Source organism: Desmodus rotundus, chromosome 4 (assembly GCF_022682495.2).
Source record: "Desmodus rotundus isolate HL8 chromosome 4, HLdesRot8A.1, whole genome shotgun sequence".
NCBI lineage: Eukaryota > Metazoa > Chordata > Mammalia > Chiroptera > Phyllostomidae > Desmodus > Desmodus rotundus.
The window spans coordinates 108,360,097-108,378,457 of NC_071390.1; the positions used below are offsets into that span (position 1 = coordinate 108,360,097).

General features: G+C 37.0%; 1 protein-coding gene across 8 annotated transcripts in view; it reads left to right on the forward strand.

Annotated features, from left to right (window-relative positions):
* The window catches only part of TASOR2 (transcription activation suppressor family member 2), a 69,481-nt gene that overhangs the window by 33,289 nt on the left and 17,831 nt on the right, over nucleotides 1-18,361 (forward strand). For 7 of the 8 annotated variants that reach the window (XM_024580641.3, XM_024580625.4, XM_045186685.2 and 4 more), the window contains 4 exons: nucleotides 3,194-3,910; nucleotides 7,005-7,247; nucleotides 12,769-13,639; nucleotides 15,542-15,971. In XM_024580641.3, coding sequence (XP_024436409.2) covers nucleotides 3,194-3,910; nucleotides 7,005-7,247; nucleotides 12,769-13,639; nucleotides 15,542-15,971 — 2,261 coding nt within the window. The remainder of the gene's footprint in view (nucleotides 1-3,193; nucleotides 3,911-7,004; nucleotides 7,248-12,768; nucleotides 13,640-15,541; nucleotides 15,972-18,361) is intronic. The other variant, XM_024580634.4, reaches the window with a different exon arrangement.

Genomic DNA, 18,361 nt, shown 5'->3' on the forward strand with positions numbered 1-18,361 from the left:
AATAAAAATTTTTTTTTAAAAATCATCTTTAAAAACACCCTACAATAGCTAGGAGGTGCTTTTATCAGTCTACCAAATAAGTAGGACTCATGGCCTTCTCACAGATGCAGTTCTCCGTCTGGACTACTTGTCCTTCCCTTTTATTGGGTGGTGTTTACCTCCATAGTGCAAAAAATGTTACTTATACAGTAAATAAATAGATATACAACTTATCTGTGGTATTAAAATTTTAGAGGGCAGTTAGGAAATGAAGTCTAAAAAGGTTCTTGGTGTGGGGGACTAGATAATGAATAAAATCAAGAGAAGCTCTGACCTAGTCTGGTCTGTTATTTATACCTGTCAGGTGTCAGTTTAAATATCACTTTATGATTCCCCGTCACCACTCTGACCTCAGTGAGTACCCTAGGCTTATCATTAATTAAATTTAAGTATTTATTTGTATATGATTCAATGCCTGCCTTTCTTGTATCCTGTTGTATCTTTACTGCCTAGCCATGCCAAGCACATAAAAAATAATAAATGTTTGCTGAACAAGTAAATAAAGTAAGATGAGTCATTTCTTTTTGTCATCTGAGGAAATTTTCCTCGTTTTATAATCACACTGTAAACATAAATTTGTGTGTAGCATTTATAGAGCAACAACCAATACAAAAATGTTTTTAAAGTTGATTTCATAAAATTGCATTCCATTATTCAAAACTGAGAACTGCACTTTCTTCGGCATCACTTTTTTTGGACTAAGCAATACATTACCAATTATAACAACATAATTGCAATAGCTGTTTGTACTTTTCGGGCATTTACTATGTCAGGTTTTGTAGGTATGCAGTAACTGATTTAGTAGCCCTTAAAATAGGTATTCTTATTATGACCGTTTCAAAGATGAGGGAACTGAGGCTTAAGTTTGCCCATGGTCAAACAACCAACTCTCCAGCTGGCTTCTAACTCCTTTCCAACACTCCTCCCTCTTCTGTCCAGAGCTCTGACTTCATTCTTATTTTTGAATGTAAGCTACTGCCCTGGCTGGTGTGGCTCAGTGGATTGAGTGCCGGCCAGCAAATCAAAGGGTCATCGGTTCTATCAATTCCCAGTCTAGGCCAATTGCCTGGGTTGCAGGCTAAGTACCCAGTAAGGGGCGAGCAAGAGGCAACCACACATTGATGCTTCTCTCCCTGTCTTCTCTCCCTTCCCCTCTCCAAAAATAAATAAATGAAATCTTAAAAAAATTTTTTTTTAAATGTTAACTACCATTCAAGTAAGAAACATCACTGCCTGTACCATTTGGTGTTTAAGAGCACAGGATTTGTTTGAATAAACATTGGAGAGTTATGTTGTAGTGTGTACCCCCTCCAATTCATTAAGACATTTTCTGTATATGGTTTCTCAGAGCGTCAGAACTATGGTTATTTATTTTAAATTGATAGGTACTTTACTTAGCAGACTTAAAAAGTTCTATTTCATAGGTTTTATAATAGTCTATTACAGATTATTCTGGGTTCCACCTTTCTAAAAAATTTTTTAAACTTACCAGAGAGCATGCTTACTGATTTTAGAGGGGGGAGGAGAGAGGGAAGGGAGGAAGAGAGAGGGGGAGAGAAACATCTATGTGAAAGAGAAATAGCAGTTGATTGCCTCTCGTACATGCCCCTACCATGGACTGAACCTATACCTAGGCATGTACCCTGACCAGGAGTTGAACTCACAACCTTTCAGTTTGCAGGACAGTGCTCCAAACAATTGAGCCACACTAGCCAGGGCTCTAAATTCTTGAAATAATAAAGTTGTCTGGAAAAATGCTACTTTAGTATGAACTGTTGGTAGTACATTAGTACCTTTTTTTTCTTTAATCCTCACCCAAGGATATGTTTACTGATTTGAGAGAGAGGCAGAGAAACATCGGTCGATCGCCTCCAGTATGTGCCCTGATTGGGAATCAAACCCATGACCTAAGTATGTGCCCACACCGGGAATCAAACCTGCAACTTTCTGGTGTACGGACGATGTTCCAACCACCTGAGCCACCTGGCTAGAGCAAGAACCTTTTTATATTTTGTTTTTCTTTACTTGTTACTTTTTAAATGATAAAGAAAGGAATTTTAATGTCTAGATGTCTAGCCACATTTTTGTTTATTCATGTTTGTATTTTTATTCCTTTTTACAATACCTGCTCAAGTGCAGATATATTTAGCTAGGACTAATTTGATGTTTTCTTAATTTTGCAGTTACTTTTTCTTTAAAAATAATGTAATTCATACTTCAGTTTAGTAGGTACCAGAGGTCTTTGACCTGAGGGTCTTTATTATTGATAACTCATAAATTTTCTAGGACTTTATTACTCACTTCTCAGTGATATGGTAACTCTTACTTATTAAGTTATTATGATAACTCTTAATTTTTTTTATATATCGCTCTTTTCTCTTAAGGTTATTGATTTGCTGGCAAACGTGAGCATTTCAAAAAGCGAGAGGAAGTAAAACACAGACTAGTTGATTTAATTACTTAATTTAAAAAAAAATTTTACTTGATAGAGAAGGTGATGAAATTTGGGGCTTACTTAAGGTTCTTACTTTTTTCAGCTCAGTTGGTTAGCATTGTAACTTCTTTTTTTAATGGTCCTAGCTGGGTAGCTCAATTGGTTAGAGAATCATCCTGATATGTCACAGTTGCCAGTTCAATCTCAGGTCAGGGCATATGGAAGAATCAACTAATAAATGCATAAATAAGTGGACCAACAAATCCGATATTTCTCTTTCTCTCTCCCCAAAAATCAGTAAATATTTTTTAACAAAATATTTGAAATTATATAAGGTAAAGATAAATAAGACATTTTAAAAGCAGAAAATGATCATTAAAAAGTAGTATAGTAAATTTGCCAACTCTAAATGCCAGTGCTATTGCTCTGATGGCACATGGAGCTGATGCTGGGCTCCTGGTCAGATGAGATCGAGCTTGGAGGCAGGTCATCCCTCTTCACTCTGACCTGGTGATTGCATTTCAATGCTTCTTTTCCAGTTATCATTTTCTTTGTCTCTCTCTCTCATGTGATTACATATGCATGGATATATATATATGTATATATATTCATTAAATAAGTCTTTTGATATCCATTTGGAACACTGTATTATATTTAACCATCCTATAATTTTGTAATCTAAAACATTGTAGGTTTTTAACGTATGTATATATATTTTAGGGCTTAAAGACTTGAAAGTTGAAGATGACATCTCATTGAAGGTGGTACCTATTTTACCTGCCCTTAATTGTGCCCTGCTAGAAGCAAAGAAATCACTTACTGAAGAAGGAATCTGTCTAAACACATTAGTAAAGCATAATTTCCAAGAATTTTGCAAGATGGAGAGAAGTCCTTTGACTACCACTTCTCAGGATGGAATGAAAGAGACTGCATTTTTTGGCAGACTGTCCAATAGTTTTGACTTGGTTCCTCCAGCTGAAAAGTGCCCATTAAAGTCTTTAACTCAGTTGAAGTCTTATTTTTCAGATCCTAGTAGTTACATTTTGGAAGTATCTATGGCGTTAGATTTATTGGCAGAGTGTCCTCAGTCTCCTTGTATTTCAGATGGAATTTGTGATGCTGGATTTTCTTTAGTTATGACTCCAGATTCTGAATTTCTTGACTCAGAGGCAGAAATAAGAAGAGAAACTGAAACAAAAAAGAATTCTGAAGGAACATTTAAAGCTAGGAAGAGAACTATGGTTCCATTAAATCCAGCATCAAATCTTAGAGTTCAGCCGAAGAGAAAGGCCAGCACGCCACCTGTGGTGCAGAGTAAAAGAATGAACTTGGGCCGTCCCTTCCTCAAAAGAACTCCTGCTGGAGCAAACAAGGGCTCAGTCCCTCCAGCAACCCTCAAATTAGTTAAAGGACAGTTTCCTCAGAAAAGAAAAAGAGGTAAGCATGACTTATGGGGACTATTAAATGAGTTAGTTGTAAGTGTTGTATTCTAACACTGCTCCTGTCTGATCACTGTGGACCACAGCTTCGCAGTATCAGAAGTTTGTTAGAAATGTCAACATTGCTCTCCAGGTGATTTGTGTGCATGCTTAAGTTTGAGAAGCATTAAGGCAGATGACAGATTAAAATCAAGAAACAGGAAAAACTGTAAGATAGCTCCTCATAAGCCCACCCACCAAAAGCATATTTCACTTTAAAATTGCTCAAGCCATCAGTTATTTATGTGCCATTCTAGAAAGATGGTTTTACTGTTTCTAAGCTATACTCGGACAAGTAAGAGTGAAGGATGAGAATTTTCTAAAATCAGGCATACCAATACCAGCAAAAAGTAATAACCAGCAATAGCCTAAACAGGTATAAAGAGGGGAGGAGAAATGCCTGGAACCTCCAAAACTAAACAGTCTGGGGCAGAATTTCTAATCCTTTATCTGTGTCAGAGGTTTTAAAAAAGGTGACCTGGATCCTGCCATAGACCTATTGAAACAATGTTTAGTGGCCCTAGGGACCTATATGTTGAAACTGTTGCACAAGTGGTTTTGTTGCCCTGTAAAAGTTGAGTGAGAATCAGTCTAGAGACATTTAGTATGTAGTTAAATGTACTTTAATGAACATAGCACAACAAACAACACGATTTGGCCTTAGAGCCATCTCAGATTATAGGTAATGTATTTTGTTGAAAAGTAGGGCACTATATATACTATGTGACATCTTAGAGAAGGGATCAGCAAAGTGTGGTCAAAGGGCCCCTCCTCAACCAGTTGTCTCTGGCTACATCACATGACGTTGGCAGAGGTGAGTGGTTGTGACCAAGAACATAGGACCTTCAAAGCTGAAAATGTACTGTCTGGTCCTTCACAAAAAGGTATGTCAACCCTATCTGTACTATTTTGATTCTAGAAATTTTGGTGCCTAGAGAAGAAACACCAGGCCTATGTAGAGCCCCAGGATTCTAGATGATTAGGGTTTTACCCTGTGGTTCAACAAATAGCTATTCTTGGCCTTTTACAGTTTGTGAAAATGGTGTTTGTGTATGTGTTTAGGAGCATGCTGCAAAGTATGGTAATAGAAAGCAGTGAATCAGACATTATAGCTACTTACAAATAAATTCCAGGCCAACCATACTGAGTTTCTGCTGTGTATGAACCAATTTACTTTAAGATGTTAAATAAATTATCTGTAATTCAATGTATATATAGTCTGTTTCTCAAATGTTTTAAATTTCATCCACTATAAGAAATATGTTTTATTTTGTAGTCCAGTACACACAAATTCACACATGACTGAAACAAAAATTTCAAAAGACATTTGCCCTGTGTGTAATACAATCTGATATTTTCTATACCATTCTGTTTCATTTAAGAATGAATCTGGTTGCAACCCATTAAATTTACTTTATAAACCATCAGCTGATTATTGCATGCAGTTTGAAAACAGTGGCATTGAATGCAGAGGAGTCCCTGCAGGACAACCTTGTTTTTTCATGTTTCAGTTTTTCCTCCCAGGACCCGGGTTGTGAGAGATTTCCCTCCCTGTTGTGTATGTGTTAAAAACTTCCCCCTAGGTCTTGGTCATCTCATCTTATTTTCTTTCTTCTTAGTCTTAACTGTTTCCTGCTTTATATTCTTAATTTGTTTATATTCCTTTCTTTATGCTAAAAATTTGTAACTGGCTGAAAAATAGATCTTATTCCTTTTTAAAAAATTCCTGCTTTATTATTTAGTAGGGAGGGAAATAATTAGACCCAGGGACATGGGGTCTAATAGGGGTACAACATGAAGAGATTCTAAAGCTTTTTTAAACCCACTCCTTTCTCTAACTCCCCCTCCTGAAAAATGAAATGAGTTGGTCTCTACATTTCACTAGCAATCATCACAATTTCTTAACTGTTCAGTATCATGTTTTCTGTTCTCAATTAGAAATATTGTTTTCTGTATAATGTAATTTTAAAATACTGATACTTGCCAACATTAATATGTATGATTATATGATACCTTGGGGCTAATTTTTTTTGGTGGGAAACAACTGAAGTTATATAAAGTCAATGGGTACAATGTATTAATAAGTGTCCAAAGGGAGCATTTACTATACTATTTTAACTCATACAAGGTTAAAACACTTTATACTATGTTATATAAGCAGGTGGCCACTAGTTGTGTTTTCCTCTTGTGCCTCCATCTTTAGCTATTTCGTTTTTTCCATGTGAGAAGCAAAGCTAAGCATTTTGTAAGAGAGAGAGCAGTTATAACACATTTGTAGGAAATTAAATCAGGTGAAGACTTTGTTTAGTGTGCTCTTTTCTGTCTTGTCTTTAAAAATGGGTTTTTGGGAGTGGTATTAAGACTTAAATATTTAGGATTAGTAAAGGGAAATATATAAGATGGCACTTTATAAATGTATAATCTCTTCTATGAAGTGTGATTATAGTTTCAACCACATTACCTTATAGGGTCTGTGTTGCTTTTGTGTACAATGCATTATCTATTTCCCAGTGTTATGAACTAGCATATTCAGCCTTAACCTGCCATATTTGGAAAGATGGAGATTTTTTTTAATCTCTCTTAAAGATTTTATTTATTTATTTTTAAAGAGAGAGGGGAAGGTAAGGAGAAAGAGAAGGAGAGAAACGTCAGTGTGAGAGAGAAACATTATCTGTTGCCTCTCGCACACACCCTAATGGGATCGCACCAGCAACCTTTTGCTTTGCAGGCCAATGCCCAACCAACTGAACCATACTGTTCAGGGCAAATTATGGAGATTTTTAGAAAAATTAAGTCAAGTCATGCCTTGTTTTTTAAAGTTAGTACTCTGATAATTTTCTTCTTCACCTGATAGGGATACAGACTGACCCTTAGCAAATTCATAGTTTTATATTTATGTGAGAACTTTGAACTCTTGCTTTGTTAAAAAAAAAATCTTTTAATGAAATATCCAAAAATTTATATTTTATTCCTCATTACTAAAGTTACATCCTAAAAAAAGGAAAAGCTATGCTGATAAATATCTGAGCCCCCTACCCCTTTTTCTACATAAGGTGCTGAAGTGCTGACTGCACTGTTTGTACAGACAACCAAATTGGATAGGAAAAACCAAGAGGCTCCTATTTCTAAAGATGTTCCAGTTGCCACGAATGCTAAAAGGGCAAGGAAGCAAGAGAAATCTCCAGTCAAAACTGTTCCGAGGGCTAAGCCACCTGTGAAGAAATCTCCACAAAAACGGAGGGTAAATGTAGTAAAAGGCAATCAGAATCCCAGAATCAGAAAGCAGCCACAACCTGGTAAGAAATACTCTTCCTGTAAATTTAAACACCACATACAGAGTAATTAAGGTTGCAAGATAGTGTATTGAAATAATGAACAATTAAAAATCTATCAACAATTCTTGCTATATTCTTTAATTCAGACACTAACAGGACTAAGTAACTTGATTTTCTATTGAAACTAAATTAGGAAAGTGCAAAGGATTCAAATATCACAAAATAGACCTACTTTTTAGTTGCATAAAGCCTGAACATGAACTGTCTACAAGAGTCATAAATGGCCATTTTTAGGACTAAATGCACAAGCAAGTAGTATCTCACACTGTTTTTGTGGACCATATCAGTTATAAAATGTAAGCTATAACTTTTATTTGTCCAAGGAAATTGTAAAAAGATTGTTCAAAATAGTAATACAGAATCCTGTATTTGGTTTTAAAAGGCATTATATTTATATTAAAAGCAACTTTACTTTCCTAATTTTGCTAAGTAGATAATGAAGCTTAATTATATGAACAAACAACTGACTGCTTAAGTTCTGTGTTTCAAACTGCTAGACACAGCCTGTTTCCATGAAAGTGCCATTGTCTCCACAGACTTTACCTCTGAAACTGAACACACACCCACTCTTCTCCCAGGTCCACGTCCATTCTTAACTTTCCTTTCTGTGCATATGTAGTTCTACTTATTTCCAGTATTGAGTCCTATTGTATTGTGTGTGTTTTTAAATTTGTTTTATACCTTTATGTTTCTATCAATTTTCTGTCTAATCTTGCTGATATCCTTTCTCCCTTAATGTGTTTTTAGCTTTTCAAAAAATCCTGTATTTAGTGAGATTTTAGAGAAAGAAACTGTGGTTTTGTTGGGGTGATTGCATTAGGTGTGAGCTTGGTTTTTGTTTTCTAAGTTTTTTAATATTGATGACTGAATATTTTTTAAAAGCTCATCATATTGTAAAGCCCATACTGTTGCAATTTTGGAATCCATACCAAAATCTCTGCATCTCTTTCAAGGCAGTTAATGTGCTCTTACCCCTAGGGTCCATATTTCTCTCCTGCTCTTTCTTAACATGTTCCTGTCTTGCCAGTGCCTCCCCACAGGCATCACTCCTCTTTACACTCCAGTGCCCTTCCCCTCTACCACTCCAGATCCTGCTCACCCTAAGTTGTCTCCATAGTGAGTCATTTTCCTTCTGCTCTGATCTTCCTGATCTCTCCCCTTTCTCTTATTTCCTTTTGGGTTTTTGAGAACATTGTGGAATTCATAACTTGTTTTCTGATCGTTTGCTGTGTAACATGAGGATATATTCATATATAATAACTATGTTCTTAGCCATGCCATTTGAATGCTTTATAAAATTGACTCTCAGATAGTTGTAGACTAATTAACTAATGGGAAAAAGGTGTATGCAATTGAGTATTGGAGAAAAGTGAGCGCAGAAAATGAAAAGTTTTCAAAATGTATATGCAAAAATAAGCTGACCTGTGTTTCAAATGTCTGTATATGTTGTTCAGCCCCTTTGAAAGTTAAAGTTTTAAGATTATGACCTTTTAAATAATCTCTTAAAATTTCTTTTATTCCTTAATCATCTGTACTAATCTGTTTCATATTTTATGCTTGAAATATAAAGAGTTTAAGAAGGTTCAATCATTTTATTACTGAAACTAATGCTTTTTCTGTCCTTTCTAAAGTTTTCAATATAGTTTTATTTACAGAACTCTTTATATTTTTTACATAATTCATTTGGCATTCTCTTACCTGTATATTATAAGATAGATATCAGTATTGTATTTTCAATTGAGTGAGAACCTCTAACGAGTCAGTAGTTAAATGATTTACCTGAGACTGCATATTCATTAACTCAAACACTTTTTCTTGACTTTAGTACAGTATTCTTTGTTTTGACCATATTTATAGGTGATATTCTGTATAAGAGCCATACTGTTATCATAGAATGAAATTAGTCTCAATAAGTGTCAAAAGCATAAAATGAATTTTATGTTTCCAATACACGTGGAGCTAATGAGGCAGTTCTAGGCTTTGAGTCACTTTCTTCCACTGAGCCCCTTGGGTTTTCATATTTTAAATAAAAACTGGACAATGATTGATTAATTTTTACCCTCCCTATCATACACGCACACTTTTCTTACCTAGACCAGAGTTTTCTTCTTTTTAAATGTATCAGTCATTGGCTTTTTAAAAAAACTATATTTTATTGATAATGCTATTATAGTTGTCCTGATTTTCCCCCTTTTCCCTCAGGCAGTCCCCCCAACATTGTTCATATCCATGGGTCATGCGTATAAGTCCTTTGGCTACTCTATCTCCTGTACTGTACTTTATATCCCCTATTCAGTAACTACCTATTTGTACTTCTCAATCCCCTCACAACTTCACCCATTTTCCCCCACACCCCCTCCCATCTGGCAGTCATTAAAATGTTCGTATCCGTGATTCTGTCTCTGTTCTTGTTTACTTAGTTTGTTTTTTAGATTCAATTGTTAATAGATATGTATTTATTGCCATTTTATTGTTCATAGTTTTGATCATCTTTTTCTTAAATAAGTCCCTTTAACATTTCATGTAATAATGGGTTGGTGATGATGAACTCCTTTAGTTTTCTCTTGTCTGGTAGGCTCTTCATCTGCTCCTCACTTCTCAGTGATAGCTTTGCTGGGTAGAGCAACCTTGGCTGTAGGTCCCTGCTTTTCATGACTTTGAATATTCCTTGCCAATCTCTTCTAGCCTGCAGAGTTTCTTTTGAGAAATCAGATGACAGTCTTATGGCAACTCCTCTGTAGGTAACTAGCTACCTTGTTTTCTCTTGTTGCTTTTAAGATTCTCTCTTTAACCTTTGGCATTTTAATTATGATGTGTCTTGGAGCCGGCCTCTTTGCTTCCATCTTGTTTCTGAGTGTCTGTGCTTCCTGGACTTGTATGTCTATTTCCTTCACCATGTTAGGGGAGTTGTCTTTCACTATTTTTTCAAATAGATTCTCAATTTCTTGCTCTTTCTCTTCTTCTGGCACCCCTATGAAGAGAATGTTGAACTTCTTGAAGTTGTCCCAGAGGCTGCTTATACTATCCTTATGGTTTTTTCAATTCTTTTTTCTTCTTACTGCTCTGACTGGTTGTTTTTGGTTCCTAAAGTTCCATATCATTGATTCTTGGCTTCATCCACTCTGCTGCTGTTTCCCTGTAAATTGTTCTTTATTTCAATTAGCATATCCTTCCTTTCTGACTGAATCTTTTTTATGCTGTTGAGGTCCTCACTAAGTTCCTTAACATCCTTACAACCATTGTTTTAAACTCTGCATCAGATAGATTGCTTATCTCTGTTTTGTTTAGTTCATTTTCTGGAGTTTTGATCTGTTCTTTCATTTGGGCCATATTTCTTTGTCTCCTCAGTTTTGGCCTCCTCCCTGTGCTTTGATTTTGTGTCTTGGTAGTAGTGTGGCTTAAAGGCATCCTGGAGGGTCCAGTAGCACAGCCTCCTCTCTCACCCAAGCTGGGTACTCGAGGTGTGCCCTTCGTGTGGGCTGAGTATACCCTCCTCTTATAGTTGAGCCTTGGTTGCCATTGGCAGATCAATGGAGGGATTTACCGAGGCCAGTCAGCTGCAAGGATTGGCTGTGACCACTGACCACCAGCCTGCACCCTCTGTAGAGGATCAGCTATGCAGAGGGAGGATGGTGGTGTGGTCTATAGCTGTCCATTGAGTGTGCAGACCTTGGGGTTTCCTAGGTGGTGCAGGCCAAAGTCAGCCCCCACTTGTGTTTTGCCTGGGGCCACCTTGCCTGAGTTCTAAAATAATCTGAGATGGCTGCTACTTGTGCTGGGCTTGGAAATTCCCAGGTGAAGCCAAGCTGTGACTCTAAGCTGGCTGTTGCTAGTGCTGGGCCTGGGGCTTACTGAAGCCAACTATTGTTGATAGGATTTAGGAAGTTGTGGAGCATAAGGCAAGACAAGCCATTCACATAGAAAAGCAGCTTGGGTGGGCTGGTGTTTTGGGTGGCAGGGTCTCTGGGGATCTCCAAGGAGGGTCAAACAGTGTTAGCCAGGTTAATGGAGTCTCAGATATGGCATCAGCTTACTGACTCTGTGGTGGGGGGTGTGGTTTAGAAAAGGGACAATGGCTTCTGCTCACATTGATGGCAAATACTTAGTTCCTCCCTGTATACCATTGGTGCCTTTTAAGCTGTTCCCCTGGTACTGGAGCTTAGAGGGAGTATGTCTGAGTATGTGAGTCTGTGTGTGGGTTCTTTAAGAGGAACTGCTTAGGGATTAAGCAATTTCTTCCACCAACCCAATTCCCACTGGTTTTTGCAGCCAGAAGTTGTGGGGACTTACCTTCCTGGCACTGGAACCTTGGGCTGGAGGGCCTCATGTGAGGCTGGGACTCATCACTTCTGAGATATTCCTCCTCAATTTTTATCCCCCACAAGTGGGTGTGGGACTGGCCTGTTCCTTGTCTCTGCCCCTCCTATCAGTCTGGATATGGTTTCTCTAATTCTGTAGTTGTCAGACTTCCATTCAATTTGATTTTTGATGGCTCTGAGTGATGGTGGTTCTATATTTTAGTTGTAATTTTGATGTGGTTGTGTGAAGAGGCGAGCCATGTCTGTCTATGCCTCCATCTGGACCAGAAGTCATCATTGGCCTTTGCAGGGAGGTTAATAATAATTCATTCCAGACTTGCTGCTGTTAATTATGAAGGGGGCACAGTTAGCTTTTTTGTCCATCTACCCACTTGCTACAGGGAGTCGTTGCCTAATACTATGAATTTTGTCCTTCGTGATAACTGCAATTAAGAAGGTTGAGTCTATGTCCTAAGAATGGAGGTAAACCACTTGAGATCGTCAGTTTTCTAATTAAAGGCAAATGGGTTAGGTAGATTTGATTATCAACAGAGAGTATGATCAGTAGACAAGGGGATTTGCTGTTTTGCAGATAGAGAGGAAATGTTTTCAGTGCAGAAATTAAAGTTTTAAAAAGGGATGAAATTGGTTAGCTATTCTGAATACTCATGACTTTAAAAGTTTTTATTCATACCATTGCATATTTTAACTAAACATCAATATGGTTAAAATATCATCTCCAGTGAACTTGGGTGATTAATCACTTGTCAAGGGAAATGATTTCTAAGAAAGTATGTTAACATACAATTCAAACTTAAAGATTACTATATTTGCACTAGATTGTAAGCTCTCTGAGGGCAGGACTCTTTGTTTTCTGCTTTTGGTATATTCACTCAGCTGAGCGGGATGCCTTGTATGTAGTTTGAAGGGTGATTTCTTGTTAATATGCACATTCCTTAGGACTCGTTTCTCCAGTAATTACATTATAATAGATCAGAGTGGGAAGAGACCTCAGACTGATAGTAAAATTTTAATATACCATTTATGCAGCATATCAAGAGGTTTTTCTTGAATGTGTTGACTTAACCATTGATTTTCAGTAAGCCATAGTAATATATATGGTAAAGATTTAATTATATGGAAATCAAATGCTATGCTTTTTTGTTTGTTTGTTTATATTGAAGCCAAAGGAGAAACTGTTTCACAGCCTCAATCAAAAATTTCATCATATGGTCAAGAAGATGTTAATACTATAAATACAACTCAACCAGAAAATATCACAGTGGCTCAGAAAGCTCCAGCTGAGAACTCCATTGTCAGTTGTGACTCCCAGGCCCTCAATCTGTTAGCTGATCTAGCATTAAGCGCTGCTACCTCTACCACACCACCATCCAAGCCCAGAAACCTTCCCTGCTCTTCTGAATTGCCACAAAACAATGTTTTGCTTTCCAAAGAACATTCTCTGAGCAGTACATCTGACCATGAATATCATAAAGGAGTTAGAAGTCTAAAAGGTGGACCATTACCTCAGCCCTCCTCTGAAAGGAAGAGTAATCTGACGTCAGGCTCCAGTGTCAGTCAGGAGGAGGTTTCTATCAGTCAGGCCCCTGCTGAAGCCCAGTCAGCACTTCTTGAAGAGACACTAGAAACTTCTGGTGCAAGCCAAAGTTCGTTTGTTGCTGTGGAACATTCTTATGCCCTGCTCCTTGCAGAACATTCAAAGAAGCTGCTGCAGCAGAGAGGAGTACCTGGCCCTGCCTTCACCAAGAATGGCACAAAAGGTCCTGAAGCAGGAACCCCAGTGGGGAAAGTAATGCCATTTCGGCATCAGCAGAACATCTCTCCTCTTCAAAAGCTTTCTGAGGACCCGGTACTCAAGCGCAGGAGCAGATTGCTGTCCTCCAGCTTGAGAGACTTCTACTGCTCTCATACCGTGTTCAGCTGTAATGGCTCCTTCAAGGTCACTTTCAAATGTGAAACAAACTATGTATTCAGCTTAGACAGCAAATACACCAACAACCCACTGGAGAAAACTATCCTAAGAGCATTGCATGGGTAAGTAGTAGTGAAACTTGATGAAATGGAGGTGAATTTCCTATTGAGATAGGTGTAGTGAGTAGAAATGCTTGTGCCAAACTTTGGGAAAGGAGAAAGCAGTGTTGTATGTAAATTCAGTGAGTCAAGCAGTTGTGTTTGCTGACACTGAAGAATATGAGGCTGGTTCTACCATTATCTATCAGTGATCACATGGAGAACTTTTTGCAGGGTAACTTTAGCCCTGTAAATGGCTTTCCACTTTGAGATGTTCTTTCACAAGCCTTTGCAGTCTTTGGATTATATTTACATGAGATCTCAATGTAAAATAGTGAGATACAGAAATAATGCTTTAAAGACTGAATTTCAGAAGACACATTTAAAGAATTGCTTCTAACTTGTGAAGTTGATCATATTGCTATGAGTGAGAGGTTTTACAAGGGGTTGTTTTGTAAATCTTCCTCAAAAAAGGGGTCAAGGCAGTAATAGCAGAGTGGCAGGAAGCATTGGCTTTGGAGTGTGGTCTAATGCAGTTTTGGATCTAGGCTCTCCCACTTACTGGCTTCTGTGACCCAGAAGTTCCTGTGTTTTAAGACGGTGCTTCTCAGTCTTCATTATGTGCACAGCCCATTTAGGGATCTCCCTGAACTGTAGATTCTGACAGTCTGTTTGGAATGGGGACTGAGAGTCTGCATGTCTAACAAACTTCCAGACAGTGCCAGTGGAGCAGTAAACACTTCTAAGTATGAGTTTAGTAGTAGCTACATTATGAGGATGTTAACAGTGGTACCTCAGTACTCATTGTTAATTGTTTCTGGAACTCGTGATAAGTGCTGAAACTGACAAGTTCCAAGCAAGCAATGAGTGATGAAACATTTTTTTCTTGTCAAAATGTGATGAGTACAGGATTTGACGAGTTCTGAAGCCAGCGAGTACCGAGGTATGACTATATGCATTAGTGATTTGCACAGTGATTGGCACACACTAATGAATGGTAACCCTTACTATCAATAGGAAGCATTAGCTGTATTAAATGACATTGAGCTACCTATAGTGGAATATTTGATATGTGAATGACTAAATTTTGTGTCAGATTTCTTTCCTTGCTCCAGTTACAAGCTCACACTCAGAAGAGCATACATACATTTCTGTTCCTATCCACTGATGAGGGCCATTTCAAATCTTAGCCTTAACTCTGCTTAACTGAAACCTAGCTCTGTAGACCCTCTGACTCATCCCAGTCCAGCTCTTTGCTATCCTTTTGTCTGGCAGTGGCCAGAACTGTTTTTGTATCTCCCTTTTTGGTTTCAGGAGATTTTCTAGAACTGACTAATATTAAGTCAGTATAGTTTTAGAACTATACTGTTCTAAAAACAGTGTAGTTTTAGAACTATACTGTTCTAAAAACAGTATAGTTCTGCTGAATTGCCCACAGAGATAATTTAATCTTCATTCTTTCCCAATTATTGGAAGAGAAATGCAAAAGTAGAAATGAGTAAGCCAGACTTCTCAAAAGCAAGGAAATGAGGATTTGGGTAATTGCTGAAACCATTATCCACATAATAGGTATACTGTGTCCAGGAGAGTTTGCGTGTTAGAAAAGAAAAATCAGAGGCTAGCAGTTGGAGACCTAATATTTGATCATGTTTTCTACCGTTTACAGGTTTTGTGATTTGAAAGAAGTCACTTAAAGCTTTGATCTTCAGTTCCCTTCTCTGTCTATGTAAAATGAGTAAATTAGATTCATCATAATTACTTGTTAAATCAACTTCATTATTATTTTATTCATTGTTTCATGTTCATGTAATTTTTAAAATAAAAACACTAAAAACTAAGGTTAATAATAAAAGCACTTGCTTAGAAGATAATCATCTAAAATAACCATTTTCAGTGATTTTTGTGTTTTTTTCTTTACAATCTCAGGCCCTGGAACACTGATTTACCTGATAACGTGGAAGAAGTGAAGCTTTTACTTCATACGTGGGTAGCTTTGTTTTACAGCAAACAAAACAAAGTCATACGATCATCCCGAAAAGTAGTAGAACACAGCAACCCCGCTAAATATGTGTCTATAAATAGCACAATAGAATCTTTTGAATTCAGTGAAATTGAGGAGTCCCCCAGTGTGGAAAGATGTTCTGTAGCCCCTTTGTTGGAGACAAAGAAAGCTCCCAGAGGTCAAAATGCTGAAGCGTCCTTCCCTGACACTAACTCCTTGCTTCCTTTCATTAAACCACCACCTACAAGAGGCCTGGAACTCTGGGTACAGAATGAACAGAAAGAAATTTTTGCAAGAGAAGGTCATCCAGATACCCCAGAAAACCAGAATTTTATCTATTCTTATAATAATGAGGTAAGTAAAGCTGAATACTACAAATCCTAACATTACTTTTGAAAACATTTTCTTTCCTTTTTTTCCCCTTTATATGTAAAATCACATCCAAAACAAGGCATTCATTTCTTTTAGGAAAGTAGATCCTCTAGTTTTTGTAAAGGATTATAATATCCAAAACTTAGTTTTTCTAAGTGTCTCTCTAGATAGTTTGCAGGTGGAGCTTATTTGTCTTCTGATGGAAGAAACAGAAGTAAAAAATCATGGGGTTCACGTGATCTGGGAGCCAGCCATAATTGTGTCACTTGTTTTTTGCATAACAGGGCAAATTACCTGTTCAGTCTGAGCTTATTTTTCTTATAAAAGAGGTGAATAATACCCATTATGTCTTCCCAGAATGGTGTTTAAGGATCAGATGTGATATTAGAAATCTTTGATAAACATTAAAGTAAATTAATTGAATATATTAAAACTATTTTTGAAAACAAATACTAGAATAGTAAATAAAATACCAGACCTCTCATAAGTCTATAGATAACTAAATGCACTTTGTTTCATTCTACTTTTTTCAAATGCTGTTTAGCTAGGCCCGATAATTAAATTTTAACTGGAGCAAATAAAAAAGTTGTATTAAGATTCTAAGTAAATAGATTGACAAACTACCTGCCTTTTAAGCTTTGGGCCCAGATTTATTTCAGAATAATTTTGCATGGGTTTGTCTGTCCTGTCTTCACATGAACAGACAGTGTTTCTATACCTGGGGTTACTTGAGAATTTGCAGGTAGGTCCAAGGGTCTGTGAATGTCTTCTAATGCTCATATTCATCATCAAAATGAAGACTGATGGAGTGCTATAGGCCAGATAGTGGTCTGAGCCCCTGCCTCATATTAAGTCAGTTAATTCTCACAAAATCTGATGAGGTAAGGACCATTCCTCCTTCTCTCATAGACAAGAAAACTAAGGCATAGAGGAGTATGGAAATTACATTGTAAATTGTCAAGCCAGGGTTCAAATATAGGCAGTCCAATTGTTTCTAAATGTCAAAGTCTGTGCACATATCTGTGTTTGCGTGTGTATACATATATATGTTTTATGTATGTATATGATTTTTCTCTTGATGGGGTTCACAAATATCATTTGATTCTCAGAGAGACTCTTTAAAATTCAGTTAAGAATTACTACCTTAGAATAAGAAAATATTTATGGTTTAGTCAGGCTGAATCTAATACACACACTAAATTCTTAAAAAGTATTTTTTATTGTGGTAATATCTAGTTAACTATCATCAGTACTAATTTTAGGAATGGTCTTTTGCAAACATGAAATATAGAATATTAAGGAGGAGGAAGAGTATTAAAATTAGTGATTCCTAAAACTTTCTATTGTATATAGTTAAAATTTTTTCCATCATCTTCCTGAGTACTGTACCTGTACTTTAAAGGTACACACACATGCGCTATACCAGTCCCTTATTCTACAAGTGGGCAAACTAGGATCCAAAAGAATGCTAGCACAATGGGTATTAGAAACCAATATAGCATGTTGCTTTTAGTTGTGTGTTTAATTCTGCAGTTCTTTCAAATGATCACACTTTACTTTAGAAACATTCTACTTCACCTGTAGTCAAAAATATATATATCAGTCTAAACATATCAAGATGATCACAATTTGCATTTTCCTAAGACTACAGGCACGGTGAGACTCGGGACTTTGGTCAGAATTAACAGTCACGGTGTGATTAGGTGGGAGGGTCACAGAAAAGTTCTCAGAATGACTCTTAGCATTAAGATTTTTCTGTGTTTGTGCCTGTCCAGTCATGTTCTCTGAAAACTCTGAGTCTCTGTCTTGGGTCAAGATAGAAACGTTTTTAGTGAGGTTTGAAACACGAGTCCTAACTTCTAACAGGGCTGTCTCAAGATGTGGCAGGAAGTCTGTGACCGTAATGTTCCCAAAATTACAGGTGTATGGTCAGTTGTATGATCAATCCATTTTACCCTGTTCTGTACAAGACTATGCTTCAGCCTTTAAAAAACAAACAACAACCTGTGTACAAGGGGTACGAGGTTTTGAACAACCTGTGTTCAAAATTATCCAGGGGTAGTAATGTTTAACCTAGATCCACTTGACCATCAGTCTCTTTGGTTCAGTTTATTCATGTAAACTGTGCTTTTGCTCTGTTGAATAGGAGGTAACAGTGAGTGAGAAATTACCTCCAGTTATAAGCAAAGAAGATAGCTGAGGATAAGGGGCTTCATTTACTAGAATGGTACTGATACCACTGTATTCTGTGTACAAGAAATAGTAATTAATTTATGTTCTTATGGGAAATTTCCGGATGACAGTGTATTTATAGTCTGTTGAAAGCTGGTATTCAAAATAAAGTTGTTCTTTGCTTTAAAAAGTTATCTTTT